The 19,588-nt window shown below is 42.2% G+C and overlaps 1 protein-coding gene across 2 annotated transcripts in view; it reads right to left on the bottom strand.

Moving 5' to 3' along the window:
• Positions 1-897: 897 nt before the first annotated feature.
• Positions 898-19,588, bottom strand: part of SRGAP1 (SLIT-ROBO Rho GTPase activating protein 1) — a 141,932-nt gene continuing 123,241 nt past the window's right edge. For both annotated transcript variants that reach the window (XM_030479477.1, XM_030479476.1), the window contains exons 16-22: positions 17,374-17,479; positions 15,181-15,405; positions 13,955-14,034; positions 6,952-7,132; positions 6,236-6,370; positions 5,764-6,109; positions 898-3,982 (exon numbers count right to left, since the gene is read on the bottom strand). In XM_030479477.1, the coding sequence (XP_030335337.1) occupies positions 3,605-3,982; positions 5,764-6,109; positions 6,236-6,370; positions 6,952-7,132; positions 13,955-14,034; positions 15,181-15,405; positions 17,374-17,479 (1,451 nt within the window). In that variant the 3' untranslated portion in view covers positions 898-3,604. The remainder of the gene's footprint in view (positions 3,983-5,763; positions 6,110-6,235; positions 6,371-6,951; positions 7,133-13,954; positions 14,035-15,180; positions 15,406-17,373; positions 17,480-19,588) is intronic.

Raw genomic sequence — 19,588 nt, 5'->3', positions numbered from 1 at the left:
TTGTGTTACAGCAGCCTCTCCAGGGTAAAGAACAAAAGCCCTGCTCTGAGCTGGGTGGCTTCTGTGCCCGTCCCACCCTGACCTGCCTGACACCCATCCCCTTCTTACTTCGGGGCAGATGGTGGTCCTCAACCACAACCAGATGACCTAAAATCTGGCCCCTAAGCAAGGACTAGAAACGTGTCTCCAAGTAACCCTTCTCCCCCTAAGTAAGTTGGGCAGCATGGCAGGCTTGTCCGGGCAGCCACAGTCCAAGCCCAGGAGTCATCCTTGACAGCATCTGATCCACAGCTGGATGTCTCTGGTGCAGCCATCAGCCCGACACTCACAGCCAGCTGTGGAGGTGTGTGCATTGCCAGCAGCTCTGGGACATATTGCCACTGAACACTACCTGTGGCACTCCCTCCCTCCCTTCCCAGCACTGTGGCACCCCTTCTGCTGTAGGAAATGCCCCCACATAGACTTCCTTATGCTTTTCACTCTGGGACTGTGTTTATAAAACATGGAAGCTGGAGTGTTGTTTTCACCCTGTTACTCCTGCGGGGAGCAGGAGGGTGGTGGTGCCTGACTGGGTGGCTGAGGAATCCCACAGCCAGCGGCAGTGGGGTTGGCTGCCCTTGATGGGTGCTCAGGCAGAACTGCATGAGGTTGGTGGCTCTTTTGGGGTGGTCTTCAGGTACAGAGGGGACTGAGTGAGCTTATGGGAACGGTGCTCTTTAAGTTAGGTAGGAGTCTGTCCAGGAACTAGCATTCTTCAGGCTGAGACAGTGATGGGGCCCGATGCAGGGTGGGGTGTAGGTGGCTGGGAACTGCCAATAGTGTTCCCTTTATGTGGAAGGTAGATCGGCAATCCATGTTGGAATACACGATGGTTTACTCAGCAAAACTACACGCACAGACAGAACTATCTTCTTTATTATAAAGATACACTATGAGGAACAAACCTGAATGTATACTGAAGCTTGTAATGGTACATGCCAAAAATGTACAGTAGTATACATAAAAGTGCATTGTCACAACAGATTAACAGTACATTTCTCTTCCAGAACCGTGAAAATTCCATGTTTTTATTTGTTCTTCAAGAGTGGAAGGAATGCAATGGGAATGCAGCCATACACGAACAGGGAAGGATGCAATGGAAATGCAACAGTACAAGAGCAAGGCTAAAGCTCCTCTAAAATTTAAAGGCACTTTCACATGTACATACTACAGATGTACATTGACACAATTAGGTAACAGTCAACAAGCAGGAAGCTACCAGTACTGCAATTTATCAAACTTGACAGTAAAGGACAATACTGATTGGATTAGATGTGCAGGAGTTACCCTTTAGTACGTCTGTAGTTGTAGCAGTCTTTCCTGTTACATATCCACTTACTATACTTTTAAGTATCTATAATAACCATCAAACTACACATTTAACTGTGTGAATGCACTAAGTGGATGCATTCACTAAATGCACTGTTTCTAATATTTTCTTTTGCTAAACAATTTCTAATATAAGCATTATGGAGTCCAGTACAGTTATTTAAACATACAAAATTCCCTATGCCATTTAAAGATACAGGTATCCATCTCAATTATGGCAGGTGTGTCAATTGAAAAATGCATGAGACTAAAACTGCATGTCAATGAAAGCTGAAATTCCAGTTTGTTCCACTGAGTCTAGTACATTGGGGAACTACTCGAAAATAGCTCTGGTCCCGACCGAGTGAACAGACCCTATAGTCCAGCACTGGCCTGGCTTAGGCTCTTGCCCTAGTGTTAGGACCAGGCAGTCAAGGCGAGAGGACCAGAGGTTCACTGAGCACTGCTGCACAGTCGCTGTAATGGACTAAGACTTTGCCTCTAACCTACACGTGCATGAAGTCTGTGGCTGGTTTGAGAAGGGTTTGCAAATACTAGGAGCAGTTTGGGTCTCTGAGGCGGTTCATGGGGACTTTTCACACTTGGGGCTTTTTATTACCTATCTACAGGTTGTAAACTAGAGCATGAATAAGTTGCTCCTAAGTAACAAGAAGAAATTACTCCTGTCACCTCAGTAATTGATTATGCCCATCAAATTTTGTCACTACTCTTCTCCCAAACTCAACTGTTATGTATAGTGAGTGGTACAACTTTAAGCTTTCCAACAGCAAGGTCTTAAAGAACACGTGGAAAGACAGGTCTTACTTAAAGCTAGTTGTACTCCTACAGGTGGACCACAATGGAACTTTTTCTTTCCTATCATCTTCTTCACTGAAACTTTATGAATTGGATGTTGGAAAATATATTATGGCTTACTGTCGCAATGTGCAAAACAGCTGTACATTTAGTTCACGCCTAACAAAGTCTAACAACAGAGCGCTAAGCAAAGTTCACAGCCGTCACTCACACAGACAGAAGGAAGGTACTGGTTTCTGTCCCTCAAAAAGAAAGGGGAAGGGGGAAGTGGTTATGGAAAACTTTAGTCAGTTTGAATCGAGACGGTAAGAACTCAGCTGCCTGTCCTGTGAGTGACCCTGCATCGCTGCAGGAGGAGGCTTCTCTTCAGAGAGTCCCCGTCTTGCTGCTGTCAGCATAATGGGGACACGCGCAGTGTTTGCACTGGGCAAGGCAGCCAGTGGAGCTGGGTCAGCTCCAAATTCTGACTATTACCACTCAAATACTACCTTTAACTGGACACCGAGCAATAAAGTCAACAGGAGACTCTGCCAAACAACCGTGCAGTTGATTATTCCAATCGCCTATCAGCCTGCATAATGGACCACCAGTTTCATGCACTTCCCAGAGCCTGGCTTGCTCAACTATGGTCTTTAAATGAATTCAGCTCTCATGAAAAATGCGGTATCAGGGAATGAAGGTCTAGCTTCATGGGAAAAGGTACACTACTACAGAGGGCAGCAAAAGGAGTTTCTAGATGCTATCCTGGAGATGTGCTTTAGCTGTGACCTGGAATGCTGCTTTTTACCGGTGAGAGCAATGTGATCTCCACATCACCTAGCACTTGTCTCTGGCGAGACCACCAACAAGAAAGCTAAACTTGGTGCCAATTATAAGAGTTGTGAGGGTTTGGTGGTGGCTTTCATTTTTTTTTTGCTGTGTCTTAAATAAGAAATGTGGCCTGAGGTGACTTAAACATTCCACACAGACACTTACTCCTCACATGCTAGATGTCAGCTCTTACTAACCTGCTTGAGATTTGGTTTGGTGACTCAGAAGTGAGAGGTCCCACCTCCCCTGACCCCCCCGCCCCTTAGTTTTGTGCAGGATCTGTTATTATATAGCTACAGTAAGACTGTGAAGTATGGTACAACGTGGCAAGCTGTTTGTGATCCGTGTTGATTTTATTACAAATGGTGCAGCATCAAGTTTTCAAGTAAGTCTATGTTTGTTTTTTAAAACGATGCACAATTGTCCAGTTTTTCTTTTAATCGAAACCATACAAAATACAAATGCCCATGTTAATGTAGCTAGTTTCAGACAATACATTCAAAAACACTGAAAAACAAAACCTCTCCAGTTACAAACATGAACAAACGATGTTATGGAGCCCTGACTTCTATTGTTACTCCATCCCTTTCCCTAGCATACCCCAGCCAGGCACTGTGGGTGGCTGAGCTGTCTACATTGTGCAAGATTTGTCGGCTGGACCCTGGGAAGAAGGAGAAGGCCCTATGCTAGGATTTGTTTTTGGAAGAACAATAGGTTTCGGCCTAAGAGCAGGAGGTTTCAGCTGTACTCCCATTCTAGGAGCCACCATGGGCTTGAAAGTACTCATGGTGTCACTGGAAGAACTAGTGCTACGGCGGATCTGAGGCTCGGAGCTCCTTAGAACGACACTGTGGAGAGGGCTGAGCGACTCTGTGGATGTGGCAGGGGTAGGGCTATTCTTCATTTGTTCCAAGGTGTCCAACACAACATCAGGGGCGTGCTTGGCCGAGCTCTGCCGCTCCAGCTCACGGAGCTCGTTCAGTGCCGTGTTCATCGTCTCCTCGATGTCCTGTGTCAGAGCACAGAGAGCAGCAGGTCATTGAAACTGATACTGAATGCAAAGCACCAGAGGAGCAAAGGGAGGGGGTGAAAAATGCATGAATTAAATTGCCAACCATCCTCTCGTTAAGGAATATTATAGCACTAAAACCAATTTCCACCACATTTATTTGAAAGACACTATGATTGACAAGTTGGCAGCTTTGGTTGGACATTACAAACATTTAATCTGTTTACAGGAGAGAATCAAAAAATCAATTAAACCAAAACTTGCAGGCCATTTTATGAACTGACTCTCAGAACAATGGATATTTGCTTAGTAGTGTTTTTAACTGTGAAGATTTCTGTCATCTCTTGTGAACTGACAGCTGTGGAGATTTTAGTCCATTTGCTAACTCTTCACTAACTGCTCCCCTTGTCTAGTGCCTCAGGTGCTCAGGACCTGTACTCCCTCAAATGGATTATAAAACCTGTTTTTGTAAGGAAACAAAGCTTGTGTGTCTATCAGCTCTTCTCTCCTCTTTTGTTTTTGGGTTAAATCTTAAGCAGAAAAACCTGCAAGATATTGTTCAGCGAGCTTATATAAGAAATACTTTTTTCATCAGGATTTCTGGCACAAATGTTAAAACAATGCATCAAGACACTGATTTACTACTTTTCAGTGGTACTGAGATACACCTAAGCTTAAAATATCTGGTGTTTCCTGCTTGCTCACACTGACTTTCACAGTTTTTTCACTGCTGAATGATCACAAGTCTAGGCATAAAAAAAGTAAATAATTTAAGCCAAACAGCACTGTATGTGGTTCCAGGAAAGTGAATAAATAACTCTGAGTAAAATAAAACAGTAACAACATTTACACTTTCTTACTCTAATACATGGTTCATCTTTCTGACCCAAGCATGACAGTCCCTTCTATCCCTCGCTGGAAGCAGAGTTTGAAAGCAAGCGTTACCAGTACATTAAATTTTAAAACATGAGTGCCAGCGTTATTGTAAAATACTTCTGCAATCATATTGTACCCTCAGGGTGCCCCTAGTAATCATATTATCCTACCTAGGCAAAATGAGAGTTCTGCAGACAGCAGTATCTATTTGCTCAAGAGCTGTTACCAGCTCAGTACAACAGAAGAATTTGATGTTTGGGGTGCTCCTATTCCATTCTTCTCACCTCTTCGCTGCCAGGAATCAGACTGGGGAGTGTCCACATGGGGATAAGATGGCCCACAATTTATGCAGGTGCAATGTCTTGCACATTATGTTCTTAGGCACAACTACAAGCATCAAATCAACATACAGTATGAGCTATATATGAACTATATGAAAACTACCTCAAATTCACAACACCCTGGAGTGTAAATCTGTGCTCTGAATGGCAATGGTTGCTGCTAGTCCGCCAAAGCACTTTTCTACATACTGTAATATTGCGAAATAATTGAACACTAATTACATGCGAGTTAGAATAGGCCAGCCTTCATCAGAGCACAGTGACTTACACAGCTGTTGTAATCATACACTATCCTACTGTTCCATGTGGCAGAGGCAATTTCATTACAGTATAACGGGAAATAATTTCTTTTTATTGCTTCTGCAATGTCTGCTCCCCCTTGTGCTGCTTCTATCCAGGATCCCTTAATGCACCTTCTTTCACACACACTCTGTTTAGAAAGCTAAGTAGGATATTCTCCTGCACAACCACCCCTACCAGCATATATGCTCTGTGCTATGCTATTCACTGAGACTCACTCTTCAGGAAAATCAGAGAGTGACATGAAATAAAGGAAACACAAACCTGAGCTATTGACTCTGGGTCCAGTGGTTTATGGTCATTGAAACCTGTGTACTGACCGGATGATGTAGATCTTCTAATCGGAGGGCTATCGATCTTCTTTAGAGAATCGTGCCTACTGATGTTGGTGAGACTGCCATGTCCAGGCCTACGCCGCCTCTCAGGGCTGTCAGCATTGAGGTTGCGATTTTGAAGGAGGGCTCTAGGACTGCAGTGAGTTGCCAGGTTGGGGGAACCTAGATCCACGGACGAGTTGGAGAGAGGGTGAGGTGGGTGTACCGGGCAGTGACCGTCACTGCTCCTGCCGGGGCGTCTCAGAGGAGGTGGAGGTTCTGATCTCTTTCGTTGCCTGCACCAATGAAGAAGTGGTTATAGGACAAGCCACAGTGACCCACCACCAACATGTGGAGAAGCGATTGCTGTGTTACCTGAGCTGTGAGCACCACTACTGAAAACACGTTATGCTCAAGCTTACCTTCCTAAATACACGTCGGAGTGACGGTCAGTGGGAGAGTTCATGTCCTTCGATGACGACTTATCCTCAGTTATGGGTCCGCTGCTGGCCTCACTGTCTGCTTTCTGACTCAGTGTATCTGAGAAAGTATCATCCCTGAACAGAACACACATAGTGAGATGAGAAGTCAGTGAGTTAAGTGTGACAGAGAGCACCTTGGCACTCCCAGATATTTACCCCCTTAGGAAAAGCAGACACGTTCTAATGCACTGCAGCCCCTTCATGTCTCCAAAAATCCCTTATAATCCTTCTGCTTATTGAGTTCTTTACATTTCATGCGTAATCTTCCTGTAAGGAAGAACTTTATCATCCTTGGCAAAGTACATGCTTAATACTGTAAAACAAGAGCTCAGGGCTCCATTTCTCCAGCCCTTCCTATTCTGAAGTTAAATGTCAGCAATTGCTGCAAAGAGATAGTAAAATTAAAATAGGTGCAGTAATATCTGCCCCTTAATGCACCGGGAATACACCCATAAACAAGGTAGCTTAGCCTAGCAGTACCTTTTGATTAAAAGCTGTCAATTCAGGGCAATAAAGACAGAGGCATCCTGCACAGAAGGCAAATGTTTAATCTATCTGAGCCTTCAAGCCACTGTCCCATTGGGAAACCACTTTGTTAATTGCTTCAGTTTGTTTTTACAGACCACTAAGAACCTAGTCACACAGACACCGCTTACATATCCTGCACCACTATGTACTGGTGAGGAACAAGGCCATCAATTCCATTGTGCCTTCCTTCCCACCAGTCTTCAGATGCTCGGTGATAGAGCAGAAGGGAAGCTCCTTTCTTGAAAGAGAGTTCTCGTGCAGATCTTCCAACGTAGTCAAACTTTGCTATAGCTTCTATGGGCTCACACTCTGGGTAGGGAGGGAAGAAGAACAGGTATCAGATTCCACACTGGCTTATCTGCTCCTTTTGGTTTCATAAACTGCATTTATTGCATTTTCTCAGTGCTCACTCTTATTGATCAGAGCTGACAGAGATCAGCTGAGCTAAGGCAGACTTCAGGCAGTAGTTATAATATGTCCTTTACAAAGAAACATAATCAATCTGTGCCCAAGTGTGAAGCATCTGGGTTGCTTTGCAAGCTGCAGAAAACATAACAGCATACTCAAACATTACAATAGCTGCTGCTGGGACAGAGGCCTCTGCCTCCTGCTGCAAGGGCTCCTTCATGGCTGGGGAGTGGGATGGAGGCCAAAACTAAGATGAACAAACTCAGCTGAATAATCAGAGACCTGAGGAACCAGTCCGATAAAGTAAATGGGAGTATCTTTAACATCTGCAGTGGCAAAGGAAGGAAGATGGGATTTATCTGTGCCTGAGTAGGGATACTTTGCTTAATTGGGCTATGACATTTCTGTGTTTTACATGACAAGGATGCAGATGTAGTGAAACCCTAGTGTTTTAGACAACACTGAAGCCCAGTGCTTTAATCTGCTTCCTTAACACCCTTTCTGAGTGAGGCAGACACCTAAGGACAAGTCCTCTGCAGGGGCAGTCCCTGTGTGGCCTGAAGCTGCCTGAGGCAGCTCTGCCCTGCTCCAGCATCCCAAGTTTCTCTGGTTTCTGCACTGGAGACTGGTATTTTCTGAAGTCAAACATCGGTTACAGCAGTCCTGGCTAATCTTCTGTCAGTATGCTGGTAAATCCAGCCTCACACTGGTGAGGGAGTCCATCCTGTAACCTGTGCTCAGGTTGGAAACCTACTGATGTCAGTGAAGGGCCCCTGCTGAGGGTCTGCCTGCAGGTATCTTCAAAGCTGTGCCTGCACCCCGGTGAAAAACAGCTGTGATTCTAGTATCTCTAATTTCTTCTGCACAAAACCAAAAGTACCTGAGCTCAAACTGTCATCACAGTCTCAAAACAAAAAGAAAAACCTGGAAAATATAGGTTTGAAAATCACACACTTTGCTGAATGCAGTAACTCAAGAGTCCCCAAAATGACAAATTTCTTTGCATAATTAGAGCAATATTTAGATGGAAATTAACATCTGGGCTAATGACTAGCATAGCAACTTTCTGTTTGGTGCAAATTAAAATCGCTGAGGTTGTAATTCCCCAAAGAACTGGGCTGGTAATGAAAGCCACTGTCCCCTTATGACAATGCTTTGCACAGAAATATCTTTTTAAAATTAACTTCATCCTGCAGCATGAAAACATAATGATAGCACCTTTATTGAGGTTACAGTTTACAGCTTGTTTCTTTAATAACCTCCCAGCCTGCAGAAGGCTGCCTTGTGGTGTGCTACTCCTGCAGCCAAGCTAAGAGCTCCTTGTCAGTGATGATCTGCAGGGTGTTACAAACTCAGAAACTTTCCAGAGGTGGCAGACAGTGGTATGGGGAATTCACTGTTACAAATGCAAAAGTAATGTATGCTAGCAGAAATGACTTTGATTATATAAATGCCAGTAAGAACCTAGCAATAGCAGTATCAATTCCTGAAAATGCATCCCTACAGGATTGCTTGCTGGCAGCATTCCCTGGTGGGTGAGTGGGAGATGATAGGCTTCTTGGTTTGATGTTTTTTAGCAAAGAAAATGTAAAGATGGCATAGAAAGAAACATTCTGAAAAACTGGGAAACGTTTAATGCTTGTGCATATATTCTAATACATAATCTTGTTTTCATTTCTAGATACTCTGCTACGGTCAATCTCCAACAGAAAGTACAGATGGGACAAAGTGGCTATAGGCATGGAAAGACCCTACTGCCAAATGAAAAGAAAGGAAACTAAACATGCCTGTTTATTTTGCATTGTGTTTAAGAGGGCAGTATTATGTTGAATGGCAATAACGTAACACTGACAAAAGAACACTGTTTCTATACATATCACGCATGTTGCTTGTGGAATTCATTATAAGAAGGCATTACTGAGATCAGGTAGGATTGAAAAGGAGCGGACGTTTGTATGAACAAGCTCTTCTCAGATTGGAGGTAAGTTATGGGTTACGGAAGAGTGGGTCAAGAATTCAGAAGCAAAAGCTCCCAGCTTTCAGAGAGCCAGTCAGTCACTAACTGGTAATACTCTAAAATGAAAGAAACCCCAGCTGAACAAAAAACCTTTACAGCAAGTAGGAAAATCCCAGATTTCCTGTACTTATTTTCCTTTGACATTCTCTGAAGTTAACTGATAATGGTCAAGGGCACTGGATTGATTGATAAATCCCTACACTGATTATCTATGGGATTTCCCATTTTTCTGCTAATTTCAACAGACCATCTAGTATTCCACGTTTGAGTATACAGGTCTTTCTATTTACAAATTAATGGACTGAACTAGAAATATTTTTATCTCCCTCAGTGGAATTACACTAATCTAAGTCTGGTGCATGATGGGAATCTGGTTTTTGTATCCTTCCAGCGCCTGCAAGACTCACACACTTTCTCGGAGGTCTGCCCCACTGGAATCAGCTGTATGAATTGGTAATGTACCCATAATGGAAATGTGACTTCTGAGACATGCTTGTTAGATTGCCTGGGTAAGAAATCCCAGCTCCTCAGGGAGAAGTGCCCAGTAGATCTCACACAGTTTCTTAATAGAGGCAAAAGTAAGTTCAGGCAGGCTTTACTATTTTGAAAGGGACATTTTGTTTGCTTGAATGTTGCTTTTACATGGAGAGAGCTTTCCTACAGCTAACAGTACTGAGACTGTACTTAAACAGTAATTCACCTTGCTACAGGTCAAGCCTTAACAGTTAAAACCAAAGTACCGTGACAGTTACCTCTAGAAATAAATGCATTTTGAAAAGTTAAGCCATTTAATAACCAAGGTTTACTGAATGACAAACAAGCATTTAACAAAAAAGGTGACGAAAGCTAAATTTGGGATCTGTAACTCAAAATCTGTGCAGTACTGAATGTCTAACAGTAAAATCGACAGCTCTGAGGGCAATGTAATTGCACTGCTCTGTCCATATCTGGAGGCATTCGCCTATGACAGCAAAAAGCATTTGATGACATACAGTATCTCACCAGCTATCACCTCTAGTGACTCAGGCAATGCTATGGAAGTGAAAAATTAGGACAAACTGAAGACCTGTGGGAAAAGCTTCTGCTGCTTGGAAGAGCAGAAAGGGCAGAAGAAACAAAAGTGCTAATTTTAATTTTGGGATTGGAGCACCAGCTGTAGCACTAACCTCACTACAGGGGCGGTGGCACTGAAGTGGCGCTGCACTGCCCTCCCTGCCTCAAGGCACAAGGAGCTAAGTAAAAGAGGGGAGACCATCCCCTGCACTTCTTTTTTGGGTGGGGGTGAGGGGGGTGGGTTGCTCTGCTCTTGCTCACTTCTCCCGTATGTACCCCAACTGCTGGGAATAGAGTACGTCCTGGGAAGACACTATCTCCCAATGTCTTTATCCCCCTTCTGCACCCCATCAGGGAACAGTGACTTTGCAATTTCAAAGTCCTGTCTTCAGGACAGCAGTTCTCTGACTGGAGAACAGCAAAAGCAAAGCAATGTTGCGAGGTCTTGACACAACAGAATTTGGCAAAATACTGATCACAGCATGCACTACTGAAAAGTGGGAAAATTACTGTGTGTTAAGGACAAAGCAACAGCTTACCATGTTATGTGTCCCGTAATTTTTGTTTCCAGCAGAACTACCGTCTCAATTTTTACCCTATGTTTATGAGATATCTATGAACAGTGTGATATTAATTGTATGTATGTTTTCCCAGAAGAAACCCATCTGTTTAACTTCCTCAGGAAATTCCCTCTTACTTCCTTTGAAAACAAACCTAGCCACCCTTTTCCATATGCCTCCAACAAGAATAAAAAACCGCCAGCAAATTGAAGTTAAAGGAAATATGCTAAAAACTGCTTCAACAAAACATGAACAACATCCTCTGAATCTTTACTGTAAAGGCACTTTCACCTAAAGGTTCTTCTGCAGTAAAATAACACATTTTTTTGTTCCTCAGCTTCAGGACGAATGTTCTGAACATCACATATTAAATTTAATTTCCAGATTTAGGAGAAAGAAGAAACTTGTGTATTTTCCTTAATAGGGATACTTTCTGCACATTTAAAGAAGACTGAAAACACTACATAAAATCTGTCTCCTTCTCCTTCCCTTTTCCCTTTCTAGTGATCAATAGAATTATACAAACACCAGTGAGCTTAGGGGGAGAAAAGGGCAACTTATATGCTTACAGTTGAGCAATTACGAAGTACTTACATGCTCAATTATAAGCTCCAGCCTTCTTTACCCCAAACTACCAGATTTTACCTCTGCAGACATAATTTAATTTTTAATTTTTAAAAAGTCTTGTTGTTTTCTAAATTGTAAGTAAACAATGGGTTTATTCTAGTAGGCACAGAGAGATTCATTTGTAGTTTAACTTTATAAAGCAAGTAATTCTTGTAACAACAATAACTGAAGTAGAAAAATAAATCTTTTCGCTTTTGATCATAGCTTCTGGATTATGCTTCAATAACCCTGTAACTCTTATGGGTTAGCTGCTTGGTCTTGTGTATGTATACAACATTTTAGCATAAAACTAACAGATTTTCAACATACCCCCCCTTTATAAAATCTACTTCTGTCTCCTAACAGAGGGAAACATGTTAGTACCATGTGTCTATGTCATGATTCTGTGTGTCTGATCAATACAGCATCAGTGCTGCGCTTCCCCTTCTCTCTCTCCACATACAGCTGTCAGTGATGCATCCAGCTTATAATCAATGAATCAACCACATTAAACTCCCAAAATATTCCAGACCCTTTGGTAGAAGCTTTTTTTTTTGTCCACCACAGGTCAGTCAGTGACTCTCATGGAGTTCAATATGGAAACTGAAAAATTCTCACCTATTCTCATAGCTGGTGTCAAGAACATTTTTTAAAAGGAATTGTCCAAAGGACAAACACATGAATATATGTGCAAAGAGATGGTGAATGCATTTAATTTAAAGCCTGTAACCTACATTAGAAAAATATACTATTATAACAGAAAGCCGTATCCATGTTAAAAATTGGGTTCTTTGGGCAACCTGTTCCAGTGCCTCACCACCCTCATGGTAAACAATTTCTTCCTTACATCTAACCTGAACTTTCCCTGTTTAAGTTTGAACCCATTACCCTTTGTCCTGTCATTACAGTCCTTGACGAAGACACTTCTTCAGCTTCCACTCTTGCTTCCTCCAATGGAAGAAGGAGGTCTTATAAAGTGTAGCTATACTATCTAGAGAAAATAAAGTGCAATTATGAGTTTGTTCACATCATTTAGCGGAGCTCTGCTGTAGAAAAATGGGTGGTTTAGCTCTACAGAGCTGATCAAGAGGAACCATGTACACGCTATCTTCTAAAACTGCTGGTATTCCCTACTGTGGGTGCAGGCATGGGTATTCACCCCACACAGAAGAGTGGGGTGTATACCCATGAGATTAACAGAAGATTAGCACTGACTTCTCTCCTATCCTCAATTTTTCCTCCCTTCTGTGATGCCTGCCCACCCAACTGTCCCTCCTCTCCAAACACCTGCAGTGATAGACTGTGCCTGCCCCTCCTCACTGTGGCAAAGGGGAAGAGACAAGCAATCTGTCATTGACAGCTTGTCTACGTGACAAAGCAGACGGGTACAGCTAGAGTGGAACTATTGTTTACATTGTTCTGTGTGCAACGGGACCAGTGTAGCCAGGTTTCCTATAGATATACCTTCCTGTTCCCCTTCCCTATGGCAATCGTCCCAGCTCCTAACCAGTATCTCTTATGACATCCTTTAAAAAAAACATAAATCCCCTCTCTGCTGTAGCTCTTTTCCTCCCCCTCGCCCATCTGTCTCTTCCTTCTCCTCCCTCCACACATCCTCTGAGATGGACAAGGGGAAGCTTAGCAAGGGCGCTAAGTGCACGTGTGCTGGTTGCTCTGTCTGAGTTGCCTGCTGGCGAGATATGCAGTGAGCTCACACTGCAGCTCTTCTCTACAGGAGTGTTATTCTAAAGCCTCCACCTCTAAATGGCTACTAATTGTCAGGAAAATGGTAGTTATTTAATAATTTTGACACCTCTTTCCATCTGTAACACTTGCGTGAAACTGGGCAGAAGTTTCTGGAAGGGACACCTGAGGGATGGTCCCACTGAAATATATCACAGTCAAATACCCCTTTAGGAAATCTGGCTAAGAAGAAATGACATAACAGAGAGGCATCATTTTTTTCCATAGATATCTACCACACTCAGAACTGTCAGAGTGCATGTGACTATTGTTCAGAAGTTTCACTGTAGGGAGTACGCACGTGTTTTTCAGTAGTTATAAATCCTTTTGATGGAACAGCTTTTAAATTCATATCAAAACAGAGCCCACTGAATGGCAAATATCCCTTAGCTGAAATACTTAAAGACACAGTTTAGTTTAGTTTTTGCAGACAAAAGGTAAAGAGTCTCTAAAAATGTAACATTATATCAGAAAATAGTATGTGCTGACTGAAATAGTTTCTCTCTTGCCCTTCCTGTGACTGTGCAAATCAAGAGAGAACAAGGAAATAGCTGGTCAAACACAGATGAATCAGAGTGAAAAAGCACACAAACAGAGATTAAAGATTATGGCTTTGCTACAGAACACCAGGATTGAAATCCCTTTCTTTCAAATAAGGCACAATGAGGAAAGGAGGAAGGTCTCCTGCATGAAACACCTGTAAAACTTAGTCCCATCAAAGGCACAATAATGTGACAGACATACCGTCTTCACTGGTATGGGGCTCTGTACTAGCATCCTGGTCCACTTCCTCTAATGTACCATGTTCGCTATATGGGCTGTCACTGAAGGGAAAACAAAAGGTTGAGCAGAGAAACACGTCAAAAATATGCCACCCGCAGAGGATTATTTAAAATAATTCTTGTAATGTTATAAAATTATGTGGAATATAATTCTCATGACTTTCTATGAATGCACGGTTACTGAAGAAGCCTACACACTCTCTTTCAAACAACATCTTCAGTTATCAAGAAGTTTCCAGAACCTTTGAGTCTTATATAAAAAGAATGTGTGTGTTGCTAGGAGAGTGTCCTGGTTTTGGCTGGGATAGAGTTAATTTTCTTCCCAGTAGCTGGTACAGTGCTGTGTTTTGGCTTTAGCGTGAGAATAATGTTGACAACATACCGATGTTTTAGCTGTTGCAGAGCAGTGCTTACACACTGTCATGGCATTTTCTGCCTCTCACCCTACCTCACCAGCGAGCCGGCTGTGGGTGCACAAGAACCTGGGAGGCGACATAGTTGGGACAGGTGACCCCAACTGACCAAAGGGATATTCCACGCTATATGGTGTCATGCTCAGCATATAAACTGGGGGGAAAGCTGGCTGGAGGCTGCTGCTTGGGAACTGGTTGGGCATTGGTCTGGGGGTAGTGAGCAACTGTACATCACTTGTTACATATATTCTAATTCTTCTATAATTATTATTGCTATTAATGTTCTTGTTACTTCCCCTTCCGTTTCTGTACTATTAAACTGTCCTTATACCAACACATGAATTTTACTTTTTTTCCCTATTCTCTTCCCCATCCCAGCGGGACAGGGGGAGTGAGCGGCTGTGTGGTGCTTAACAACCTGCTCGGTTAAACTATGGCAGAGGAGAAGGGAGCAGAGGGAAGCCATTACAAGCTGAAATTCATTAAGGTGGTTCATGGGCAGTTTCCTACCTGGCTGTGTGCTCTGCACAGTATACCTGGAATTCCTAGCTGAACACAAGGGTAGCTTCCTCTACAAAATGTAGCGAACCTCATCACAATTGCCTTTGCTTCATCTATTTTTATAGCTAACACTTTTCTATGTGAACCTGAATGTTATTCACATTTATCTTCATACTTCTATTTTGTGCAAAACTAATTCTGTGTCACAGGAATTTTCCAGACAACCAGCCTAATGATTTTGTTAAAGAGATAGAAGGGTAATATTCTGACTTACCAGTAGTCATCTCCAGCCATACATTTTTCGTACACTGGCCCATCAAGTTCTTTAGCATCTGGAAAAATAGCCTCATGATGGATGATGATAGTTTTGATTATCTCATTCACGTGTGCCTGACAAGACACCTGGTCTTGTATGTCTGGAACAGGCATCAGGGTTGGCCCAAAACAAATGGCCAGGTTGTATGGATCCATCATGTTTTCATCACTGTACTGCGAAAGGCTGTTGTAATAGAAAAATCAAGAAAAATTGTCTTTTCCGGTGTGACTAACCTTATTCTGGAGAAACTTCATTTTCCATTACAATTTAGAGATTTCCTGTTCTCCTTGACACTTAATCCCACATAAAGTAACAAAACAAAAAAGGGGATTTCTTCAAGAGGCTATATACATTATAAAGTGAATTTATAGCATTTATATGTATGTATATGTATGTGTTCCCACACTATTGTGTTTAGTGTATGCCAGCCTAAAGGGCTAATGTAAAATGCATTAGCTGCTGCTGCTTCTGTCTCATTGTGCTTATCATTGGAGGCACAGGTGGACTGGATGCTAAGAGGATATACATGCCTATCATGTTTCATCAGACCTTGACACATCTCTTCCACCAACTGGCTATATAACTTAGGAAGACTGAATTGTCCTTCTAGAAGCAACACAGGGAGGCTGTGGATTCTCTGCCCTTTGTGGTTCTGGACTAGACAAAGCCTAGAACAGCTTGATCTAACATTAGAAGCTTTGAGCAGGAGGCTAGACCAGGGGGAGGTCTGCCATGAGGTCTGATGACTTCATGTGGCCAAGCAAGCATAATTGCATATGCAAAAAGCAGAACTGGATTTGCAGAAAGTCACACTATGGGAACGTTTTTTCATGTGGATGCAACAAGAGCAATTTGGAGGTAGTAAGGGAGTTAGCCTGCTTTCTGAATTGCATTCCTGTGGAGAGCACAGATGTAGTTAACATGACTGTGTAACAAGTACAGCCGCAGAGCTTTGGTCAATCTGTATGTCTAAGTAGAGGACAAGCTGTGATATAACCCTTTAAGACATTTACACAGTGTCATTTCTGGGGGATGAATTCATGCTTCAAAGGAATGGTTATTTTCATAAAACTTTAGATCTCTGCCCCTTTTTAAAATACTGCTTGAAAGTGGTTCAGAAATTACTAGAAGAAAGGAAACAGGAACAGCTGTGAATACAGGCACGCACACATAACCTGGCTGCAAAGACTCCTGGAACAGACAGGATGGATGAAATGGGGAAGGTCACAAAGACAGAATGAATCAGCAGAGGGCAAATATAGGAGAAAAAAAAAGAGAAAAAAGGCAATATGAAAACAGATACAATTGGAAACAGACAATATGGCAGCTAGAATCAGGGCAAAGTGCACAAGAAGCAAAATTTTCAGTGAAAATACTGGGGTCAGCAAAACCAGAGAGGGCTGTGAAAGACTGGAGGATGAAACACAGTGCAATTGCTCAACCTGTCTTTTATTTTCTGAATGAAGAAAATGAAGAAGTTTTTCTGAGATGATGAAGACACAAACACCACTTTCCCTTTCTCACACAACCCTTTTTCCAGCAGGTGCCTGTGTTTTGCAATGTGAGCACCAAGCTACTTTATGTCAAAGCATACACACTGGATATATGTCCTCTATATTGCTTGCCCTTTTAGCAGAATATAGAAGCAGCAACACAAAATGTCAGCCCGGCAGTGCCTAGCATCAAACAGGGAGCTTGTAGTGCCTGTGCTGCTTGAATATACTGTTTATTTTTACCATCAGGAGACTGAAATCAGCTTGAGATAAGGACAAAAAAAATATTCTGCTTTTAAATTACACAAACTATTTTTAATGCAGTTACAGTTTGTTTATTATTTTTCTTATGAGCTTATGTTGTTACCAGCTTTAATGCTGTAACATAGTGCAGCCTGCACTCCCCATGTCAGACAATACTGTAATCTGTCTTCTTACTACTACTACTACTACTCAGTTTTGGACAAATGGAATTTTAATTTGAATGAAACCTGGTGTTTTCCTTCTATTTTCATTGCCAATTAGAAGATCATATTTTGTGCTAAATGGAGCTTAAATGTAAATTCTACATAAAGTATGAATAAACCCAAAGAACTTCAATACCAGCAGAGGAAGGCAGATAAAGATACTGTACCTTGGGGAATTATAAAGCACTTACTGGTTGAGGAAGGCAAAGAGGTATCTCATCACTATAAGGACAGACCTGGGCAAAGTAAGAAGGAGTTTGCGGATGTGAAGAGCCCTCTCATAGAGATTGTCTATTCCTGCAAACAGAAGAAAGTATTTTAAGTCCCCTTTCATATGATAGTCTAACATATCATTCAGTCAGGTTACTCAATTTACTTTGACTCTATCACCACATGTCCCTAGCCAATATCTTCTCATTTTGGCCTATTAGAAAAAAAGGAGCTAAAAGTCCTCCGTCTCATTAAACCCACACAGTTTAAAAAATAACATTTTTAAATACAAGAAGTTACAAAACTGTCTATGTCAAACCCTGGCCACTTGCTGAGCTACACAGCTCACAAACCCACAATACCTCAGAGAACGAAGGAAAGATGTTTGCCATCAGTTTCAAATACAGATTCATTCTCTTTACTTGAATGTTCATATCAGATATAATATTCCAATCCAATCATTAGAGCCTCTCTAATGAGTTTTCTTAATCAAATGTCCAGCTGTAACTCTCAGAATGGCAAATTACATGTGTAAGTAATGATGTGGGGCATCAACTCATGTTTCAAATGAATGACTATTTTCATAAAACAGTGTTTGGTTTATGGTTTTACAGTGTGTAAGCAATAAACACAAAGATTACATGTATTTTCCCAAATGATTTTATAGCAGTCCACCAAAATTCTTCTGAATCCAGCAAAACAAGGTCAGCTTAATAAAAGCATCGGTTCCTAATGTCTTATAATAAGGATGCATTACCTTCTATGTTGGTCAGAAAGATTATGTAGCTGCAAGTGGGGTAGTGATGGGATAAAAGCGTAAGTTGTTTTTCAAAATATGTAATACATCAGTGTTTTACTCAATGTGTTTTCTGTGTAAATGACACTGTTAGAAACAACCTAAAGTTTCAGCAACGCTTTTTATGTCAGCCAAGAAAGAATGTTGCCATTAACAACATCTAGGGGAAATCTCAGCAAACTACATGAGAAATACTGTCCAGTGGCACTCAAATGGACATTCAAGAATTTGGAAATGGGAAACAGGAGCCAATTCCAATAGCTGAAAAGCCAACTGTACCACAAAAAGTGGTATTTAAGGGTACATATTTAAAAAGAATTACTTACATATAAACATGCTACTGTAAACAGAGTTCCTGGTGTTTATTTGTGCTCCTTGGTATGGCTATTTCTACCAACGAGCATTTACTTGTAGAAGCAAAGTATGTGTTGACTTATGGTTCTTAGAATAACTGGTGTCTAGTAATTAGTACTTCGGTACCAAAGACTAAGCAGAGCCTGACTGGCAGCAAGTCTTCAGTTTTACCATGCATAAGTGCTGGAGTTCGTTAAGAAGTGCCAGTGTAGTAAACTGGGGGAGGAAATTTGGATTGCGGTATCTACTGCAGGAGCCGCAGAGCAGAACTGCTGCAGGAGGTAAAAAGCCATTCCCTGGCAGAGTGGCTGAAGGCTGGAACAGTGGCCCTGGTGAGCCGCAGAGCTGGTAAGGAAGAGGACTGCTGACAAGTTGTGTAATTTATAACCTAATGAGTCACACTGAACCCAAACTCTAGCTGAAAATCAGTTCAAGCCATTACACTTTTCTCAAGTGGAGTATGGGGCTTGAAATTTACTTTTATGTTTCTGTTAAATCTGGACTGCATGAATCAAGAAGAAGTATTTCGGTTACTGGTTAAAACTGGAGTCCATGGCAGCATGTGCTATGCCTGGGAGCTGCTTGCACAGTGAGCAAGGCAGAGGATTCACAGAGCAACCACAATTTTCCTTTCCCTTTCCAGTGCATACTCATCTTGGAGACACCAATGCTACGTACCCTCACTGCTGTTCAGCACAGCCCACAGACACCAGTTTTAGTGCAAAGTCTTTCTCCAGCTGCCTAAACTAAGCCACACTCAATGGAAGAAGCCTGCCTGTATCTTCAGTTCCCGTTCTTCCAACGAAAGCAGCTGCAGTAACAGTTAGGGTGCCTTCTGAGTCTCCGGCTCAGCTGACCTTCGCCCTGACAAGCCTGTCTGCAAATCTCTGCAGACAGAGTTATAGGTCTGGGTGCATTTGAGCCTACATGCATGTGCACAGGTAGATTTTCTATGGAGCGAGGCTGAAGGAGGAAGGTCCAAAGGCACTTTGGTTATGTTTTTCAACAGTCCTGCCTCAGCAGCACTGCTGTGGTGTGTGGTGCCG

This window comes from Strigops habroptila, chromosome 3 (assembly GCF_004027225.2).
Source record: "Strigops habroptila isolate Jane chromosome 3, bStrHab1.2.pri, whole genome shotgun sequence".
Taxonomy (NCBI): Eukaryota; Metazoa; Chordata; class Aves; order Psittaciformes; family Psittacidae; genus Strigops; species Strigops habroptila.
Note: the sequence above shows the minus strand (reverse complement) of the source record. Positions and strands in the feature narration are given on the sequence as shown.